This window comes from Peromyscus eremicus, chromosome 19, assembly GCF_949786415.1.
Source record: "Peromyscus eremicus chromosome 19, PerEre_H2_v1, whole genome shotgun sequence".
Taxonomy (NCBI): Eukaryota; Metazoa; Chordata; class Mammalia; order Rodentia; family Cricetidae; genus Peromyscus; species Peromyscus eremicus.
In genome coordinates this window covers 1,252,434-1,274,463 of record NC_081435.1, presented here as the reverse complement: position 1 = coordinate 1,274,463, position 22,030 = coordinate 1,252,434, and the positions used below count along the sequence as shown (strand labels likewise).

Genomic DNA, 22,030 nt, shown 5'->3' with positions numbered 1-22,030 from the left:
ATGTCAATGCTTATTGACAGACAGCCTCTCCGGCCCCCCGCCCCAAAAGTGGAGGAAATCTGTTGTCTGCGATGCTTTTCATCTAGGAAACCTTCCACCAATCCTCTGGAGATGAGGGGCATCCGTCTGTTCCCCTGGTTTGGAACCTCCAACTCCCGTGGCCCGGCACTGTAAGGGCAGGCGTCCCGCGGCTGGCCTCGCCCCTTCCTCCCACGCGCGCAGCCCCGGCCCCGCCGGCCCGCCGGCCCCGCTTACCGGTGGGCGCGCTGTCCAGGATGCGCAGGTCGTAGGCCCCGGAGCAGCGGTAGTTGGCGGCCGTGCCGTTGTCCCACACCACCACGACCTCCTCCGGGCTCTCGAAGCTCCGCACGGTGCCCACATGGCCCTCGCCGCCGTCCTGCTTGCCCCACTTCCAGTCTGGGCCGCGCACGACGCGGGCGCCGACCCCCTCCACCATCACCCGGTTGTTGCGGGAGTTACTCATCGGGGCCCGGGCGGTGGGCGCCGCCGCCGCCGGCGGGGGAGCCGTGAGGGAGCTGGGCCCGGGCCGCACTCTGGGCACCGGCGGGGGCGGCAGCGAGCCCCGCGGGCCGTGGGGCCGACTCACCGGGGCGGCGGAGCGGTCCCCGAGGGGCCCTTCGCCCAGGCCGGGCCGTGGCCGTCGCGGCCCCCGCTCCCACTGGAGGCCCGCCCGCGGCGGCTCGCAGGCGACGGCGGCGGCTTGCAGGCCGAGGGCGAGCGGCCGTGGGCGGGGGCTCTGCCGCTTGCCCCGGGCTCCCCGGCCGGGCTACAGCGACGGCCGCCAGCCAACCTCGCTCTCCCCCGGCCGGGAGCGCGGAGGGCCGGGGGAGGCTCGCCCGGGCGCGGCGGCGAGCGCAGCGGGAGGCCAGGCAAGCTGCCGGCCCTCAGCGGCCCCCAGCCGCTCGCTCGGGCCTCGGCGCCCGGGAGCCGGCTCCGCGGTGGGCAGCGGCGCTAGCGACCGGCGAGCGGCCGGCGCCCGGGCCCCGGGGCCCGCTTCCCTCAGCCCCCGCGCACGCCGCCGCGCTCCGCCCCGCCACCGAGTCCCCGCCGGGCGAGAGCGGCTCCACATCCGGGTGCCGCCGCGTCCCGGGCCCGAGCGGCACCTCGTGAGGCCCTGCGACGTGCTCCGCGACGAGAACAGGGCGGGAAGGGTTTCGGGGAGTCGCGCGATCCAGGAAAGAAAGGGAAGGAAACGGATCCCTAAGCGTCCCCGGGACGCGGGGGGAGTGCGCATGCGCGCGGCCGGGACCAGGGAGGCCGCCAGCCCGGCTTCCCATTGGCTGTGAGGAAGAAGGCCTGGAAGTGGGACCGGAGGAAGTGAGAGGCGGCCGCCAGCCGGCTGCTGCGGTGCTGAGGTCAGAGTTGGTGTTCTCAGGTGCACTGGGTGTGATCTGAGGGTTGCACATTTTGGGGGGCTTTTTTAACGGGAGCAAGAACAGGGCACATGACAGCACAGATTAAAAGTGATTTATAATCCCTGTACAAATTGCAAACGTTTTAAACCAGAGTGGGTTTTTAAGCCTTTTGAAAGTTGTGCCTTGCCTTCGTGCAGAGTCAGGATAATTCATAAGATTATATTTATTTATGACATATATTTAAATTGGTTTTTGGAAGGGGATGATAGGGACTGGACATGGGTTCTTTCTCATGCTAAACACACACCTGTTCTACCAGTGAGTTAGAGCTACACTCCCAGCCTCTGGACTTTTAGTGCCCTCTCTTCGAAGATTTTGTTTGAAACAGAATTCTCTAAGTAGTCCATTCTGGCCTCAGCCTGGAGACTCGCTGCCTCCACTGTCAAATTGCAACATCACACCCAGGAAATCACAAAAAAATTTAATAGCATTTTATTTCCCAAGCCTAGCATCATTGCCCACACCTGTAACTCAGCATTTGGGAGACTGTGTCTCAAAAAACAAGCAGATAAAACCAAGAATTTTACTTTATCTAAAACGGATCGCTGTAGATTCTTAAACTGGGAAGACATTTAAGAGGTAGTCTAAGCTAGTGGTTCTCTTTTTGGGGGACAGTTGCTGTTTAAGACAGCATCTGATGAGGCCCAGATGTTGCCCTATAAAATAGACATTATAAAAAGATTTCTTAAAAATCTTTAGGAAAGTTTTCACACAGTTGTCTTACACATAAGTTTACCTTATTTGCATTTTGGAGGAAATATTTGGTGCCATTCAAAACTTACGAGATTTCTTTTCTTCTGACCACAGGTAAGATAAACGCCTGCAAGCACTCTTGAGGCTGAAGCAGGTGAGTAGTTTCTTCCTCATGGTAAGGCAGGGATCCATGCTGTTGCTCTCTGTTGCCTAAGACAGCTAACAGGGAGGGAGGAGACAGATGACCAGAACTCCTAAGATCCTTACTCCAGATACCACATGTCACATACAGTCCATCATCTAGAACTCAGGACATCTACATGAAAAAAGAAAAATGGAGTCCCGCTGAGTGCCATGTGCACTTATCACTGGCTATTCACATTTAAAAATACAAATCGCTCTTAAGTAGTCAAACAGCAGAAATTTAATATAGCAAACTGACTTCAGAAAGTGTTGGGAGAGCTGTAGAAGTGAAAAGACATCAGTTCACTAGAAAGTGCCATCTCTTGGTACTAGAGAAGCAAAAGACGGCAAGGGATAAAGTTGGGATAATCTTTTTGTACACTGTATAAAGATGTGTCTGTCCTTCCTCATCTGCCGAAGGCACTTTCTGATTGGTTTAATAAAAAGCTGAATGGCCAATAGCTAGGCAGGAGAAGATAGGCAGGACTTCCGGGAAGAGATAGGAACTCTGGGAAAGAATCTGAGACAGGAGATTTGCCAGCCAGATGCAGAGGAAGTCAGACATATGGTACTTAGGAGAGGTAACGGAGCCACATGGCAGAACATAAATTAATATGAACAGATTAATTTAAGTTTTAAGAGCTAGTTGGGAACAAGCCTAAACTAAGACCAAGCTTTCATAATTCATAAAAAGTCTCCATGTCATTATTAGAGAGCTAGCGACATGAAGAAAGACCTGTTACAGGATTGGAACCACGTGACTGCCACTGAGGCTGAGGGAGTAGCTTCTGCTGTTGTTGGAACTATGGCTACTTTGCAACCAGTCAAAGTCTCTCATTCACACGAACACTGAGACAAGGAGCCCAGTGCCACCGTCCACTGTCACTGCCCCTACCAGAGACAGAGCTTGTGAGCACAGGACACACCGTGATCCTGCAGCTGCTGGAACTGGCTTGCCTGTATAGGTATCCAGAAACTGCCAGAGTCTCCCTGTACTAGTTTTCTTTCTATTGCTGTAATAAAACACCATGACCAAGGTAACTTACAGAGGAAGTTTCTTTGGGCTTACAAGACAGCATGGCAGCAGGTGGCAGACTTGACAGCTGGAACCTGACACTGAGAGCTGAGGGCTCACATCTCAAACTGCAAGCAGGAAGCAGAGACCAAATCTGAAATGACACAGATCTTTAAATTTGCAAAGCCCAACTCCAGTGACACCCTTCCAACAAGGCCACACTTCCAAACAGGCCCAAGTATTCAGATGCCCAGGACTGAGGGCAGCATTTAAACCACCACAGCTGCAGCAGAAGCAGGACAAGACCTGACTTCTGTCTTCTTCCTCCCTTATGATAACAAAGGGGCTGCTGTTTCTGGTGTTCAGCAGCACTGGTTTCTACCAGACTTCCATTTAACAAAAGTGATGTCACATATGTTCAGTTTAAACATGCTTCCCAGTGACGTCTTCCAAGAGTGTGGAAGCACCCTGCTCTTACCTCCTGTGCACACTGCTTGGTGAATATGTATATATATGGGATTTATTGGAATGGCTTGCAGGCTGTGGTCCTGAATGAGAATGGTCCCCATCAGCTCATGTGGTTGAATGCATGATCCTCAGTTAGTGGAATTGTTTGAGAAGTATTAGGAGATGTGACCTTGTTGGAGGAAATGTGTCACTGGGAATGGGCTTTGAAGTTTCAAAAGCCCATGATAGGCCCAATCAGTCTCTCTCTCCTGCCTTCAACTTGTGGATCAGATGTGAGCCCTCAGCTACGGCTCCAGTGCCATTCTGCCTGCCTGCTGCCGCACTCCTCACCATGATGATCGTGGACTAATCCTTTGAAACTGTAAGCAAGCCCACAATTAAATGCTTCCTTTTATAAATTGCCTTAGTCATGATGTTTTATCACAGCAGTAGAACAATAACCAAAACACAAAACAAGCAGAGATTCCCAGAAAGTAAAGAAGTAAGTACAGTTGGTTACCTAGAATCACTGTATTGTACTGGAGCCAAAACTGGGTTAATCATAACTTCCTAAGCTCCCTCTGACCCACAGGCATTAGCATACTTGTTGCCGGTATGGAGGGATTCCTCAAAGGGAAATCTCCTTTCCTTCATGCCCTTGGTTGGGAGGGAGCTTATGACTTCTTTTTGAAAGAAAAGGGAAGAAAAATCACAGGATAGATTTTCAACTATGTCACATGGTCTATCTCTAGGGGGACTGTACTATAGTTCATGTCCAGACACTAGCTGAAGGCCATGATCCCTCCCAAAGTGGTTCAAGTCATATCTGTGTTTACCAGAGTTGCTGTTTTTATGATTCCATAGATCAAAATTTACTTAAATAAGGAGTATATCTAATTAATTCGCTGTGATTAATAGCCACAACCAAATAACTCTGGGAATTAAGACATTCTGATTGCCACATTAGTACTGTATTCACCTTGGTTTTGGTGGATACACATTGTTTCCTGGTATCTATTAGTGTAGTTTGAATTCAAAGAACACATTGGTAAAATCTACCATCATCTCCTAGTCTGCAGATATAGGAACTATGTCAATGAGTTCTTTAAAAAATGCAGATGGTGCCTTCACCAAAGTGTTTCTCCATATCCTAGAAGAATGTCCTCAGGCAAAAATTTTCCCTGCTCCCAAAGCCTTTTTCTTTCCCCTTAAACTGTCCAAGGGATGTAACTGAATGGTAGAGAATTTCCCTAATGTGTGTCAGGTTATAAGACAGATCCTCAGCACTACCAAAAAAAAAATTATACCAAAAAAGTTGTGGCTTTTCAACCTACTGAAAGGAAGCTAACATTTTAGTGTGAGTCCCATATTATATTAGAAAAATCTTGTAAGTGCTCCCATGTTGCTCAGCTCAATGGAGTGTTCTGTTAAGTGCTGCTCCTTTTAGTGAAGCATTTCTAAATCCTCCTACATGTATTCTCAATTTTCTTACACAATTTTGGAATGCAGCTGCCATGTGTCACCTGACAGGAATACTTCAGAGATGCATTGCTAACATTGCAGTAACATCATAAGATGCACCACACAGGCCTAGATGTTGCAACCAGTGTACCTTGGCTATGGTGTAGCTCCCTTTATAGATTGTGTGTGTGTGTGTGTGTGTGTGTGTGTGTGTGTGTGTGTGTTCTATTGACCAAAGCATTGTTATGCAGCACAGGGCTGGTTTTGTTTGGTTGGATTTTTGTTAGTAAGCTATCTTCCCCTGGGTGAGACAGGACTACTTCAGATAAAGTAATAAAGAGGTCAGTCAATGGAAGACCAGTTTCCTCAGACACTGAAAAAAGAGAGTGTCTTAGTTACCAACCAAAGCCTGGCAAATAGAATATTATTTTATAATAAAAAAGAACAATATATCAATACTTTCAACAACTCTGATGGATTTCAGGGACTTTTTTTCAGTTATATACTGTATGTTTGTATGTTTCCACTTATTTAATGGGCTTTTTGTTTTTGTTTTTTGTTTGTTTGTTTTTGTTTGTTTGTTTGTTTGTTTTTGAGACAAGGTTTCTCTGTTTAACAGCTCTGGCTGGCTTTGAACTCAGAAATCCACCTGCCTCTGCCCCCCAAGCTCTGGGATTAAAGGCATGCACCACCACTGCCTGGCTATTCACAAGCTTTTTCTTTTCCTGGTCTTTTAAAGACAGGATCTTCTGTAGCCCAGGCTGGCCTCAGGTTTGTTATGTAGCTGAAGATGGTCTTGAATACTTGACCCTCCTGCCACTACTTCCAAAATGCTGGGACCACAGGCATGTGCCACAGTTCCGGCTTATTTAGCATTCTTATGAAGACAAGATTGTATAGAGAACGGATAATTGCTTGCCAGAGGTTAAACTTAAGGAAAGGGATTAAGCCAGAAGTTTGTTTGTGGTGATGGGACAGTTTTGTATCCTAATTGTGATCAGGTAATTGAACCTACACAAACCATAAAATTCCATAGAAGCATGCACACACACACACACACACACACACACACACACACACAGAGATATGATTATAAAACTAGTTAGTATTAATAAGGTCTGTGCTTGGGTTAATAATATTGTACCAATGTCAGTGTCCTGGTTTTGACAAGGTACTTCGGTGTTATATAAGATATTGTCATTGGATAGAAGTAGGTGAAGGGAACCGGAGAATTCTGTACTATTTTGGAAATTTATTGTGAGTTTAAAACTATTTCAGAATTAGTTAGGAAAGGAGGAGAGAGACAGGGAAGAAAGACAAGGAAAGGGAGGGGAGAGGAGGGGGAAAAACCTTAGGGCGACTTACGAGTTTAGGGTTCTCAGATTTGTCACAGTCCATTGAAAAATGTCTTCACTCTAGGTCTTGGAGTTCCACCTTTACCCCATCTATGCCCCAGGTGGTTTTTTTATTATTTTATCTTACATGGATAAGTGGTTTGCCTGCATTTATGTAAATACACCATATGTGTGCATATTTGGTACCTGCAGAAGCCGGAAGAGAACATCAGATCCCCTGGAACTGGAGTTGATAATGGTTGTGAGCTGCCATGTGGTTACTGGGAACCAATCCCAGGTCTTCTGCAGGAGGAGCAGTCTGCTTGACCACTGACTATCTATCTAGCCCCTGTATTTCCAAGTTCCACATGAAAAGGACTCTGGATCCTTGACAGCTAATCAACCCTGGCACTTCCCCCTTCTCTGCTTCTAAATTTCTGTATGACAAAGTAATACCCTTTTTTGTTGCTGTTTGGTTTTAGTGTGCTTGTTCACAGTGCTGGACACGGAACCCAGGATCCAGACTAAGCCAGGTGCTCTATAAAAAGCTACACATTCTGATAAGAATGCTTTTCAGATTGTTTTTAGATTATCATTTGTGTCTTACTGGTTTGGTTTGGGTTTTTTTTTTCTGGGAAGGGGGGCTTGTGTGGTTGGCTGTTTGGTTTATGTTTTTCAACAGTATCTTACTACTAAGCCCAGATTGGCCTCTAACTCATAATCCTCCTGTCTCAGCCTTCCAAGTGCTATGATTATAGGCTCATGGCACCAGGCTGATTAGATAGGCATTTTGTAACTTGAAAATGAATATAATTCTAAATGATTCAAATCTTTTTTTCCTTACTTATTATTTTATGTGTATGGAATATTGTATTCATATATATCTGTGTATCAAATGTGTGCCTGGTGTTCTAGGGGCCAGAAGAGGGTGTTGGATCCCTGGGACTGGAGTTACAGACATTTGTGAGCTACCATGTGGTTGCTGGGAATTTAAACCAAGTCTTCTGGAAGAGTAGCCAGTGCCTTTAACCACTAGGCCATCTCTCCAGCCCATTTCAAATTCTTAAAATATTAATATGTTATTTCAGAAATTTATTTTTTGATGATTTTCATTCTCTTTCTTCCTAAAGTTATTTTATTTAAACAATAGAAATCTTTTTATATTCATTGGAATTTCTTATTTTAAAAGATAGAAAAATTTATTTAAATTGGCTTAACTGAAAGGGCATATCCTTTGAATAACCTAACTAAAAAAATCCCTTGGAACTTCTGATGAATGCATGTTGATTTAAGAGTTCAGGCAACATCTCTAGGACCCAGATCCTTCCGTCCTCACTTCTGCCTTTCCTTTCCTTGGCTTCCTTTGCAGATGCTAGTGGCCTCCAGTTCCTGACTTCATCCTTCCTTACCACTAGAAGCTCCAGGGAACAAGGGGGTTCTTTCCCAACTGTCTCAGCACAAGTATCTTTTTGACATGACACCTCTAAAGAGATTGTGTACATATGCTTCAGTTGGACTCTGAGGTCACAATATGCCTGGGTCTCATGTTCTTTCTTCATTTGGACATGATGTTAGGTCTACCCCCAAATACTGGGTTTAAGAGCAGAAATAAGGAGCTGAGTACTAAAGAAAACACTAAGTGCTCAAGGATGAACTGTCTGTGGAAGAGGAACAGTAATGATTATGTCAGAACATACCATGCAATACCTAGACTGGAATGGTTTGGATTCCCAACTAGGTTGGCAGAACCACCCGACGTTGTAAGTGGTGTCAGCGGTTTGAGCGAAAGGAGCAAAGTGACAGTGCCATCAGAAGGTGGGTCTAGCTCAGTGCTCCCTCTGTATCCTTCAGCGGTTACCTCACATGCAAGACAGAGGAACTAATACTATGTGTACATATAATGGTTTGGGGTTCCTTTTTTGTCCCTTCTAACATGTTGAGAAGCCACAAACGTTGGTGCTTGAGAAAGTCATAGCCAACATTTATATGGCCCAGATTGTGAAAAATGAAATCTGACCTATGTACCAGACTGGCTCTTGGGGTGCTCTGTTTAAAAACACCCCCACACACACACACACACTTACACACACACCTACCTCTGCCTGTCTGCCTTTGAGAACCATGGCTTTTTCATCCTAATAGATTTCTATCAATACCTTGGATTTCAACCAGCAAATAGCGGTCCTTTCTTTTTCCTTCCTAAGTTGCATTTACAGTAAGTGAGAATTTGAGCCTCAAAGCTTAGGAAATCTTAGATCTGTTTTGTTTTGTTTTGTTTTCTGTGGTTTCCCAGGAGGACATTACAGAACGTGTGTTCTCTTCCTCTTGGCGTGCTATCTGATGCTCATTGTGCAAACTGAGCAATTAGTCAGGTCACCATGTCCCTCTCCGTGACCACAGGGAGTTCAGTTAGAATTCCTAGTACCATCCAGGTTGATGTCGTGTGCCTATAGTCTCAGCTACTTGAGAAACTGAGGCAGGAGGATTGTTAGAGTCCAGAAGTTAGAGTCTAGCCTGTACAACCATCTTTTCCCAAAAATAAACAAATGGAATGATTTGTACCAAACTACACACTTCCCTTCACCTCTGTTGATTCTCATCTCCAGAATCTACCGAAGTTACTCCAGTTTGCTGTAGTATGCAGACACAGCTCAGAACCCTTCTTCCCAACCTTCACTCTGTACTCTGACCAGGTACTCTGGATTTGGACAGCATGTGTCATGGATAAGTAGACCCTTATTTTGACTGTGAGGCCCACAAGTGTTCAGTCTCTCGGGAATCTTATTTCAGCAGGTGATAAGAAGGGCTACCAGAGCCTTCTTTCCCTCCTATCAAAGACTGTTTTCCAAGGAAAGTGCATCCTTTAGGGATGGATTAAACACACCTAAAACAGAGATTCCAAAGATGTTCTTAAGGATTTTCTCTCATATAACCTGCCTGGATTCCATCAGAAAGACATGTTCTAGAATATGCACTTCTCCCCCAAACCACCATACCCTCACCTGCTGAGGATGATTATCCTCACTCTGTTTAGTTTGTCTCAAGGAAATGGTGCAAACACCATCACCGCTCACGCCTGGTAGCTGTCCTCCTTGACCGTCAGTGAAGGTTCAGTTATAAAATGGCCATTTCTTTCCGTTTAAATATTCCAGTCATTACAGCGCCAGGTAACACAGTCTACATATAAGTTGATCCATGCTCAGAGTATCATTCTTTCCTTCAAAGGAGAGTGAATTCCAGGGAAGGAAATGACTGCTCCCTGAAATTCGTGGAAATAAAAAGGAGGCAAATTATATGATACAGACTATCAAGATGATAAAGTGACACTGTTTCTCTATCACTTCTGAAAATGCACCAAGACATGTAACACCATCCTGCATTTTAGAGTGAGTGTGAGGTGGCAGGGGCACAGTTTGCAGAGGAAGTGGGCAGCAATGTATCCTGGAACTCAGGAATGGCGGCTCATGCCTGTAATCCCAGCACTTGAGAGGTTGAGGCAAGAGGATTGCCATGAATGTGAGGAAAGCCTGAGCTACCTAATGAATTCTAGACCAACCTAGGCTACAGAGGGAGACTCTAGTCCAAAACAAACAAAAAATGTGTCCCTTGGCTGACCTATGGCTGAAAGGATAAGGGGAGGAGAGGGTAGACTTTCTTTGGAGGAAGATTTGCCTATCACCAGATCAGACTCCATGAGAAAGAGGACCAAAGCAGGAAGAAGATATCCCCCAATCTCGAGGTTAGTGAAAGGTCACGTAATGACCTTAGATATCTAGATAAATGGACCCCACAGTGTAGCAGGAATCTTAAAAGTTCTTATTAATAAGATCAAACCTGAGGCCAGGTATTGGGGTGAACACTGGAAGATCAGAGAGACAGAACAAGCCACGGCTATTTCACCCCACCGGATCCTCAGCTGGTCTTGTTTCCTCAGACTGGAGGCCTCTCAGTACTCATCCAGAATGAATCTCAGCTGAACTGTGCTTCTCCAAAGCCTGAAAGCTTAACCAGCCAAGTGCTTAACCAGGCCAAAATGCTTCTAGTTTCTGGTCTCCACGCCTTATATATCTTTCTGCTTTCTACCACCACTCCCTGGGATTAAAGGCTGCTTTCTGGAATTAAAGGCATGAGTCACCATGCTTGGCTGTATCCTTGAACACATGGATTTCTGGCTCTGGAATGCTAGGATTAAAGGTGTGTGCTACCACTGCCTATCCTTTATGTTTAATATTGTGGCTGCTCTGTCTCTGACCCCAGATAAGTTTATTAGCATGCACAATATTTGGGGGAATACAATACCACACCATAGTGTAGGGACCCAGCAGATTGACGTATGCAGAGCAGGCTGCTGACTAAGCTAAGGCAACAGCAGTGCTCACGGAAGCGCCTCATTTTCCCTGCAAATGGGTCCAGGTTTTCCTGAGACAAATGGCAGCGGCGGCAGAGGGAAAGAAAGCACCATCTGCTCCTGAGCGAGAAGCCCTCGGTACAAACACTCTGCAAATGCACACCAATAGAGGGAGAGATTTGTTCTCAGTCATTGCTGTGTGTGTCTGTCTGTAGACTATGTGTATGCAGTGCCCTTGGAGGCCAGAAGAGGGCACTGTAGCCCCTAGAACTAAAGTTATAGAAAGCTTTGAGCTTCTGTGTGGGTGCTGAGAATCCAACCCTGGTCCTCTGGAAGAGAATCCAGTGTTCCTTACCACTGAGCCATCTCTCCAGCCCTTTGAGAAGGAAATCTTTCTTTTCATTCATTCATTCATTCACTTATTAATTATGGGAGATTTTTTTGAGACAGAGTTTCTGTGTATAGCCTTGGCTGTCCTGGAACTCACTCTGTAGATGAGGCTGGCCTCAAACTCAAAGAGCTCCACCCACTTCTGCCTTCCCAATGCTGGGATTAAAGATGTATGCCACACTGCCCAGCTTGAGGGAGGACATCTTAAGTAACGAGGCAAAGATATGTGTTGACCTGTATCAAATATAATAATAGCAGAAGCAGAGAAATCTGTTGGAAAATTCTGGAAAGTGTCTGAATGAGGCAGTCAGACTTAAGGCTGGGAGTACAGCCCAGTGTCTTAGTTTCTCCCCTGTTGCTGTGACGAAACACTGACAGAAGCAACGTAAAGGAGCAAGGGTTTGTTTGGCTCACAGTTCAAGGGTGCAGGCCATTAGTGCAAGGAAGCCAGGGCAGCAGGAGCATGAAGCAGCTAGTCACATCATACTCACAGTGGAGGGCCAGAGAGTAAATGAAGGCCTATGCTATTCAGGTCCCTGCACTATGTAGTTCATACCCAGCCAAAAGAAGTGGTGCCACCCATTATCAACAGATCTTCCCATCTCAATTAATGTAGTCAAGATTAGTCCCCACAGGCATCCCCCAGATGACGCCAGAAGTCAGCAACACTACTGTTACACCTCACATGCAGAAAGCCCTGAGACCCATCCCTAGCACACGAACCAGGCACAGTGGCACAGTGTTGCAGTAAATTTGTTTGTATTTTTGATCCGAAACCACCAATGGAGTTAAACCTTGATTCAGAGGGTGGAGTTCAGCTGGCCGGAATGAACCATAGCATTTTCTGGCCAACTCAGAGAGGAATAAGGAGGTGCTTGGAAAGTTTTGTGGGGCTTTTCGATCTGAGAAGGTGGAGAGGGTAGGGGATCTTTTTTCTCAATCACTCTGTGGATATATCAGATTATTACCCTAATCTGACCCCCAAACTTTATTTATTAATAAAACAATAAAAGAATCCACACTATCTAGCATCCAACACATTGCCTTAGATCATGCCAAAGTGGCTTAGAGCTGCCACTGGCTTTCCCCCATCACTGCAGACCCTCCCCTGGCTGTGCACTGCCTGTGCTCTCTGCCCAGGTACAGCAACAGCCAGTCATGGTTTCCTCGTACTCTCTGGGCAGCCAGCCTCCACCACTCTCAGCAAGCTGCTTGGTCCCCTCCACTCTGCATCCCAGCCATGGGCTATTCCTACCCATTTCCCTACATTCTTCAGGCAGCTCACTCCCCATGCCTGCACTGCATGTGAGCAGCTACAGTGGTCCCCCCACCCCCAGCCTGAGCATGCAGTTAGCTCAGCTAGCACCCGGCCCTGCCCACTCTCCCTGACCTCATAGCCAAATATCATCTCTGGGCCCTCTGCCACACCCTCCCTCCCTGCCTGTACAGCTGAACATTGTTACTGCAGCTGGATACATCCATACACAGTTCCACCTATGCTGTCAGCAGCAGCAGATTTGGTGAGACACCTGGGAGTTCTTAAAAGGGAAAGTAGGTTTCAAAAAAAAAAGTCTTTTCCATTTTAAGAATGAGAAACAACATTACAGTACAGGGGGTTGGAGAGATGGCTGAGTGGTTAAGAGCACTGGATGCTCTTCCAGAGGTCCTGAGTTCAATTCTAAGTACCCACATGGCAGCTCACAACTGTAACTTCAGTTGCAGGGGATCCAACACTCTCACACAGACATACATGTAGGCAAGACACTAATGTACATAAAATAAATCAATCAACGAAAGTATTACAGTACAGGAAGTTAGGTCTCTGTATGGTTCTACAATGGATGCTTTGAAAATGGGAAAATTAAATGAAGGGATAACAAACTTATCTGGGATTGGCATAATGTCAATCATATTAATTATCAGTTTGGTAATTCATATTTTATCCTTTAAAAAATTGGTCGCATAACTGTACCAAATATGAAAATTTGACTGGTAAGATATAAAACTTAGAAAGACTTACTACTGAGATACAAGCCTTAGAAAGACTTACCAATGAAAAGAATAAAAATTTGATTGATAAGATACAAGCCTTAGAAAGACTTACTGATATAGGAGAGTATTTTAAGATGTGTTACTTTTATGTTGCATTTGTTTAACTTTGTGAAGCTGTATTACTGTGCCTGTCTAAAATACCTGATGGTATAATAAAGAACTAGCCAATAGCAAGGCAAGAGAAAGGATAGGTGGGGCTGCCAGGCAGAGAGAATATATAGAGGGAGAGATTGAGGAGTCAGAGAAGGAGGAGAACTCCAGAGGACAGCCACCCAGCTACACAGCAAGCCATGGAGGAAGAGTAAGATTTACAGAAGTAGCCGGGCGGTGGTGGCACACGCCTTTAATCCCAGCACTCAGGAGGCAGAGCCAGGTGGATCTGTGTGAGTTCGAGGCCAGCCTGGGCTACCAAGTGAGTCCCAGGAAAGGTGCAAAGCTACACAGAGAAACCCTGTCTCGAAAAACAGAAAAAAAAAAAAAAAAAAAAAAAAGATTTACAGAAGTAAGAGAATGGGAAAAGCCCAAAGGCAAAAGGCAGATGGGATATTTATTTATTTATTTATTTATTTATTTATTTATTTATTTATTTATTTGAGACAGGGTTTCTCTGTGTAGTTTTGTTGCCTGTCCTGGATCTCGCTCTGTAGACCAAGCTGGCCTCGGACTCACAGAGATCTGCCTGGCTCTGCCTCCCAAATGCTGGGATTGAAGGCATGCACTACCACTGCCCAGCTTAGACAGGATAATTTTTTTTTTTTTTTTGGTTTTTCGAGACAGGGTTTCTCTGTGTAGCTTTGCGCCTTTCCTGGGACTCACTTGGTAGCCCAGGCTGGCCTCGAACTCACAGAGATCCGCCTGGCTCTGCCTCCCGAGTGCTGGGATTAAAGGCGTGTGCCACCACCGCCTGGCTAGACTAAGGACAGCTGGCTATAAACTAAGCCAAGCTAAGGCCGGGCATTCACAATTAAGAATAAGCCTATGTGAGTGAATAATTTGGGAGCTGGGTAGCAGGCCCCCAAAAGAGTAAAAACCCCCAACAACATACTGATGAAAATAAGAAAATTCTAACTGATAAAATACAAGCCTTAGAAAGACCTACTAATGAAAATAAGAAAAATACTCAGACACAGACAGGAATTTAGACAAGAACCTACTATACCACTGCATGATGAAACTGAACAGGGGCAGCCCAAGGTTGTTAGAAAAACAACCTTAGTTTATCCAGTTACTATACAAGAAAAACCAACAGATGATATTTACCTCTGAATGTTATGTAAGAAGTTAACTGGATCCTATAGTAATGTAAGATTTGATGAGATTCAAGGAAGTGCTTGTTTTATATAGTATGCACTCACCATATGTAAAGCAAATGTTAAATTCATGAGCAACTTAGAGCAGAATTATCCCCCAAGACTGTAAAGATTTATCTACAGCAATATTGGAAGCTGGTCCTCAGTTACAAAGGAGGACAGAGGAAGCTAGGGTCATAGAACAATGAAATGCTAGAAGCATTAATATTTCCTGAGATCAGTTACTTTGTGAAGTCCAATATGCTGATTTGCAAAGACAATTTGGATTTGATGATCATACCTTGGCCCTATGTCATTTAGCATCTTTAAATGCTTGGTATAAGGCTGAAGAATCAGGAAAGAGATCTGAGTCATTTATTAAAATTATACAAGGTGCAAAACAAGCCTTCACTTTTTTACAAAGATCGACTTCAGCTGTAAATAGAATAGTATCAGATCCAGAAGTCAGACAAATATTGAGTTTTTGGCTTTTGAAAATGCTAATTCAGAATGTAAAGAGGTGATTAGGCTTTTAAAGGCATGATCAGCACCAGTAGATGAATGGATTAGAAATACAGCTGATATTGAATCTCGCATTTATGATGCTGCTTTGATAGAAGTGATTTCTAAAAGTTTCAAGAAAAATCAAAAGGTTGGATGTTTTTAATTGTGGTAAGCAAGGTCATCTGAAAAGGGATTGTAGGCAAGGTATTTCTAGAAACGATACTTTTTCTAGAGATGATCCAAACAGAGGCCCCAGACTTCTGGTGTATGCAGAAGGTGTAGCAAAGGCCAGCATTGGACTAATGAATACAAATCAACAAAGGACAGGCAAGGTAATCTTCTGTCATCAGGAAATGCCTTAGGGGGACTCTCACAGGCCCCAATGTCAAAATTTGGATCAATCATTTCCTGTGACCATGGAGGAAACTCCTCTACAGGGCAATTAAAAGACCTAATGCCTATTGTTAAAAACCATACTGCCCTGGATGACAGAAAAGCTTCAATAAACAAAACAAAATTTTCAGGACAGACCTTGAAACAAATATTTTGGCAAACTTCTATAAATGATTAAAAACCAAAGCTAAAGATACCAGAAAATGGCATTGTAATTGAAGGTTTGCTAGACATAGGTGCAGATGTAACAATAATTTTACCAAGGTATTGGCATCCAGATTGGCCTCTTCAGGAGGTAATTATTCAGCTTCTAGGAATTGGAACTTTATCTCAGGTAAAAACAAAGCACAAGGAGGGTCGATTGTACAGGGACATAAGGACAGGTAGGGAAATTAAAGCCATATGTGACAAACATAGCAATAAATTTATTGGAGCATGATTTGTTACAGCAATGGAAAGCACAGATTAACATTCCTCCAATCTCAGAAACAAACCATAAAATAAAGAATGCTTCTGAGAGAAATAGTAAAAGGTATTATCAAGAACAGTCACCAACCGCCCAGGTTGTATATAAGCAAGGCACCACAGCTATTGATCTTTCAAAGGAAACCAACAGCCCTGCCTTTAAAATGGTTAACTGACAAACCTGTCTGGGTAGAACAAAGGCCTTTGACATCAGAAAAATTACAGGCACTAGAATAGCTGGTACAGGAGCAGCTAAATGCTCAACATATTGAAGAATCAACCAGTCTTTGGAATTCTTCTGTATTTATCATTAAAAAGAAATCTGGGCAATGGAGAATGGTAGCAGATCTAAGAGTTATTAACAAGGTGATCCAGCCAATGGGCTCTTTACAGCCTGGAATTCCCTTGTCTTCTTTATTACCTAAAGGATGGTCTGTTATACTAATTGATTTAAAAGACTGCTTTTTACTATACCTTTCCAAGAATAGGAGACAGAAAAATTTGCCTTCTCAGTGCCTACTTATAATTTCCAGCCTGTTAAAAGATATCAGTGGAAAGTTCTTCCACAAGGGATGTTAAATAGCCCTACCTTGTATCAATATTTTGTACAAGCATGAATGGAAATAATTCGTAAATAGTTCCCTCAATCTATCATTTACCATTATATGGATGATATCTTACTAGATGATTCAGACACAGATACCTTAGAAAAAATGGTTGAAGAAGTAAAGAAAATTTTGCCTTGTTGGGAATTACAATTTGCTCCTGAAAAAATACCAAGAGGAGATTGTATTAATTTCCTAGAATATAAGATACGTTTATAAAAAATTCAATCACAGAAGTATCAGTAGAAATCAATTATGAACTCTTAATGATGTTCAAAAATTGCTTGGAGATATTAACTGGCTATGGCCCAAAATTGGATTAACAACTCAAGAACTAAGTAATTTATTTAAAACCTTACAAGGTGATAAGCACTTAAATAGTCCAAGAAAATTATCAGCTGAAGCTGGGAGAGAATTGGCTTTGGTAGAAAAGAAATTACAAGATGCACATGTGGATCATTTGGATCCAGAGCTTGACTATATTCTGGTTATTTTACTTCTATGCAATCTCCCACAGGAATTCTTATGCAGAGAAAATATAATATTTTAGAATGGATGTTTTTGCCACATGAACACAGTAAAAAATATAAATAAAATCTATGTAGAAAAGATTTCTGAATTGATTCTGAAAGGAAACTTGAGACTTCATCAAATTACAGGAATAAACCCAGCAGAAATTGTGGTACCTTTTACAAATGCTGAAATTTTCTCATTATGGGCAGAAAATGAACATTGGCAAAGAGCTTACAGTAATTTTTCTGAGAGAGATTAGCAGCAAATATCCCAAAAGAAAAATACTTCAGTTTGTAAAAAAGAATTAATTGGGTCCTTCCACATGTGGTACAAGGAACACCAATTTCTGGGGCCCTACATTCTATACTAATGCAAATAAATCAGGAAGGGCATATTATAAGTCAGGAAATTTAAGTAAAGTGTCTCAAAACTCTTATGATTCTATTCAAAAGTCAGAATTATATGCTATTGTTATGGTATTATTAGATTTTCCAGAACCTCTCAATATAGTTACTGACTCTCAATATACAGAAAGTGTTGTTTTACATATTGAAACCATTGCGCTTATTCCAGATGATTCAGAATTAACTTTGTTATTTATTCAGTTACAAGATAATCAGAAATTCAAATCACCCCTTATATATAACACAATCCAGATCCCATGCAGGCCTACCAGGCCCTCTAGCACAAGATAATGATGAAATTGATCAGCAATTGGTAGGAAATGTTAGAAGCCTCAGAATTTCATAAGAAACACAATGTTAATAGCCAAGGTTTGAAGAAAGATTTTTCAATCACTTGGCAACAAATCAAGGAAATTATAAGGAAAAGTCCTACTTGTTCTTTGTATAACCAAACTCTACTACCTGCAAGAAGTAACCCAAAGGGTACTCAAAAAAATGAAATTTGGCAAATGGGTATGTTTCATTTGATGGAGTTTGGAAAATTAAAATATGTACACCATACCATAGATACCTATTCAGGATTTCAATGGGCAACTGTTTTGAGTTCTGAAAAGGCTGATTCTGTAATCATGCATTTGTTAGAAGTTATGGCCATTAGCTGGGCTATGGTGGTGCAAGCCTTTGATCTCAGCACTTAGGAAGCAGGAGGATCTCTGTGAGTTTGAGGCCAGCCTGGTCTACAGAGTAAGTTCCAGGACAGGCTCCAAAGCTATTCAGCAAAACCCTGACTCAAAAAAACAAAAAACAAAAAGAAGAAGTAGTGGCCATCATGGGGATGCCTATACAAACTAAGACTGAGAATGTTCCAGCATGTGTCTCTGGTAAAATGAAACAGTTTTTTTGCATGTTACAATATAAAGCATATTACAGGTATACCACAGAATCCTACAGGACAAGCAGTTATAGAAAGATCTAATCACACTTTAAAAGATATGTTTAATTAACAGAAATGGGTAAAAATGACCCCCAGTGATAGATTGCACAATGCTCTATTAACTTTCAGTTTTTTAAAAGCTAATGAGAAAGAAACAACAGCTGCAGAGAGACATTGGATAGTAGAAAAAACTGCTGAATTAAATCAGCCTGTATACTTCAAAGATGTGTTGACCTCAGAATGGAAACCAGGATATGTGTTATGTTGGAAAAGAAGTTTGCTTTTGTTTCCGCAGAACATAAGCTATGGATACCATCAACATTGATAAAGATTGGATTCAAACAGGAGAGACCTCTTGATTAGGAGAGGTGATAGTTCATCAAAGAGCATGGTATTCAATCTAAACTAACTTACAAGACTAACATATGTCTTTCATTTGATCAGACATAACCTGCCAAAAAGGGAAACTCCACAATGTCAGGGTTGGGGCAGGGTTTTGTTTTTGTTTTTCCAGGAGAATAGAAGCATCCAACTAAAGACTCTGAAGACCACTGGACAAATAAGACATCTAAAGAAGGATGAAACAGAGAAAATGTCCAAAGAAAGAGTAAATTGGCTTAATAGTACAGCACATTTCCAACAGAAAAAATTTCATAAATCAGCCGGGTGGTGGTGGTGCACACCTTTAATCCCAGCACTTGGGAGGCAGAGCCAGGCAGATCTCTATGAGTTTGAGGCCAGCCTGGTCTACAGAGTGAGTTCCAGGAAAGGCTCCAAAGCTACACAGAGAAACCCTGTCTCAAAAAATTTTTTCATAAATCTTCCCAAATGTTTGTTTCTGCTGTTCTCTACAGATATATAAGGCAAATGACCTTTTTGTAATCCCAACTCAATTAAAATTTAAAGCTGATTTTGGAGTTAGAGCATGTTTCTCTCCTTCTGTATACCCAAGCATGCTTGTTAAAGGAAAATCTAAAGTCTCTGTCTCATGTCAGAAGAACCACCTGATAGGGGACAGAAGAAAAACCAAAATTAAGGGACTATTCTATTGTCACTAATCTCATAATTCCTTGGTTTTATTTTGACTCTTTAAAACTTTTCTTAAATTGTAAATATTATCTCAAAATTTATAAGATTAATATATATATATATTTAAACTTTCTGTCATGATATTAATGGTCATATAGTGTACTAATTCTAGAAATAAGCTTCATCTAGCTTCCTGTAGATGACTTCAGACTTGAGTCTGAAGCAGATATTAGGAATTAAGCTCTTACATATCCTGGGTGTATGTAATAGATTGTAGTCCTTTAACCTCTCTGAGATCTGCTGCATATGACATTTAAAATGTTCAAGTTTTCTGCAGTGAATGGTGACCATTCCTAGCAGCAACATTTGAAGTCTCCAAAAGGAGGATGGGGCCCGACAATGATGATTCCACTTGGATTTTTGTAATACCACTAAGCTGATAAACACCACTCGAAGATCAGCTTTGGACTACAAACTGCTCAGGACAATTTCAAGGCAGTAAGCTAAGATGGTCCAACATCATAGACTACTCCAGCCAGAACTTCAGATAAGCCTTGCACTTTCCCACCACACCAAAACTGGGCAACTCTCCTAGGACTTGATCTTTATCTCAAAGATCAAGGGTCCCCAAAGATGCCATCACCCCCAGACAAAAGGAAGTAATTTCAAGAACATGATGCCCACATTCCCAAGAGGTGATGTGGGTGGTTTTGGGTCATTCAATGGATGTTTGTTATCATTCAGAAGGATTGGTTACAAGTTGTTATTGGTCATGATCAGGGAGGAAAGTAAGCAAAGGATTTTAGACTCAGGGATCTTGTTCTGAAAAGAAAAGTGGGGATATAGAAATGATAGGATAAAAGGGCAGATTATTGAATCTACTTTTAAGCTAAAAAAAAGCAACTGCTAGTCTCAAGTATTTTATATTGGTATGGATTTTTATATATTGATACAAATTTAAGGTTACTTTTGTTATATTGTATATTTGTTTTTATTCTTGTTTAAGGTATTGTACCTTAAATTTAAAAGCTCATTTAAAAAAATGTAATGTAAAGTTCTAGTCCTAGAAATATATTTAGGATAATAAAGAAAGATTAGCAGTTATCTATAACAATAAAACTTATAGTCATGTTAGGTATGCTTTCAAGGTCAAACAGAGATATATTTTAAATAGATTGATGGTCTTCAAATACTTCAGAGACCTACAGAATTATGGAATTTAAAATGCTTTAATAACATAAGGCTTTCCATGACAGTGAAACACGTCTGCTCCTGGCAGCATCAATTTACTTCAAAAAAGTATTATGGGCATCAAAGAACCTCCATGTGGAGTTTGCTTTCATCATGGCAAAGTTAGGCACTGAGCAGGAAACTGCTCTTGCCTCAACTGCTGACAACAGGACACAAAAGAAGGCAACTGTCGAACTCTGCCAAGACAAGGCAGGACAGTCCTTCAAAATTCCTGCTTCACAGGAAAGTCTGCCAGATACTCTAGGCCTGTTGGCCAAAGATGGATGTCCCAACATTGCAGAAGAACCTTGGGGTGACTGTCCAAACAGCCAGATGTCTCTGTTGTTTCTATAATTTTGCAAGTTGTTTGCTCTGCACTCTTATTTACTCAGGTAATAGTATCCTTCTTGGGTCTCTGATAGGGTTGAAGATAGTTATAGTTACAGTTTTCCTTAGTTATGATAGAAAGTAAATTAGGTACAAAACTTTGGACTCACCAAGAGAGGATAGATAATGGAGTATTTTCTCTGAATTTGCCTAGTACACATGGATTGGACATCATGTATGTAATTCTTACTTGATAATTGTTTTTATTGTATTTAGTTTTACTATGTTAGAGTTAAAATCTTTTCTATTTAGACAAAATGGGGGAAATGTTGCAGGAGATTTATTTGTATTGTTGTTTTGAGATCACCAATGGAATTAAACCTTGATTCAAAGGGTAAAGTCCATGTTCAGCTGGCCTGAATAAACCATAAAGTTTTCTGGCCAACTCAGAGGAAGATGGAGAAACTCAGAGAGAAATAAGGAGGGGCTTGGAAAGATTCACGGGGCTTTTCTATCTGAGAAGGCAGAAAGGAGGGCAACGGATATTAATACCCTAATATCTAACCCCTGAGCTTTATTTATTAATAAAACAAAAGAATCCACAATTTCTCAGAATTCTGGGGATAGAAGCAAGAGGATCAGAAGTTCAAACTCACCTTTGGCTACTTAAGTTCAAAGCCAGCCTGTCTCAAAAAAAAAATAATAAAAATTAGTCAGCCAAGATTACGTAGTAAAACCCTGTCTCAAAAAGGAGAGGGAGAGAGAGAATGAGAATATAAAAAAGATAGAGGGAAGGAAGGAAAGAAAAAGCAGTCAGCTTTATATATACCATAATCAAATCAATCGTGGTAGAGTTGAGAATAGAACTCAGTGATAGAGCACTTGCCTAACATGCACAGGGTCCTAGATTTGATCCCCACACTGAAAGTGAAGTACTAGAAGGAAATAAATCCAGTTAGATAAAAGCCACTTGAATGA

At 42.6% G+C, this 22,030-nt stretch overlaps 1 protein-coding gene and 1 long non-coding RNA gene across 5 annotated transcripts in view; one reads left to right on the top strand and one right to left on the bottom strand.

The window, feature by feature from the left end:
* The window catches only part of Mib1 (MIB E3 ubiquitin protein ligase 1), a 115,864-nt gene extending 115,304 nt beyond the window's left edge, over positions 1 to 560 (bottom strand). For both annotated transcript variants that reach the window (XR_009375257.1, XM_059246268.1), the window contains exon 1: positions 256 to 560. Coding sequence is in view for 1 of the 2 variants with exons in the window: in XM_059246268.1 (XP_059102251.1) it covers positions 256 to 484 (229 nt within the window). In the remaining variant the exon portion in view is untranslated. The remainder of the gene's footprint in view (positions 1 to 255) is intronic.
* Positions 218 to 20,933, top strand: LOC131895765 (uncharacterized). Of its 3 annotated transcripts, XR_009375260.1 has the most exons (5): positions 218 to 371; positions 2,244 to 2,283; positions 7,052 to 7,102; positions 20,118 to 20,190; positions 20,752 to 20,933. It is a non-coding gene; the product is annotated as an uncharacterized LOC131895765 (long non-coding RNA). The 3 variants fall into 3 exon arrangements; XR_009375259.1 differs by lacking the exons at positions 20,118 to 20,190; positions 20,752 to 20,933 and adding an exon at positions 7,939 to 9,135; XR_009375258.1 differs by lacking the exons at positions 218 to 371; positions 20,118 to 20,190; positions 20,752 to 20,933 and adding exons at positions 1,039 to 1,376; positions 7,939 to 9,135.
* Positions 20,934 to 22,030: the final 1,097 nt, after the last annotated feature.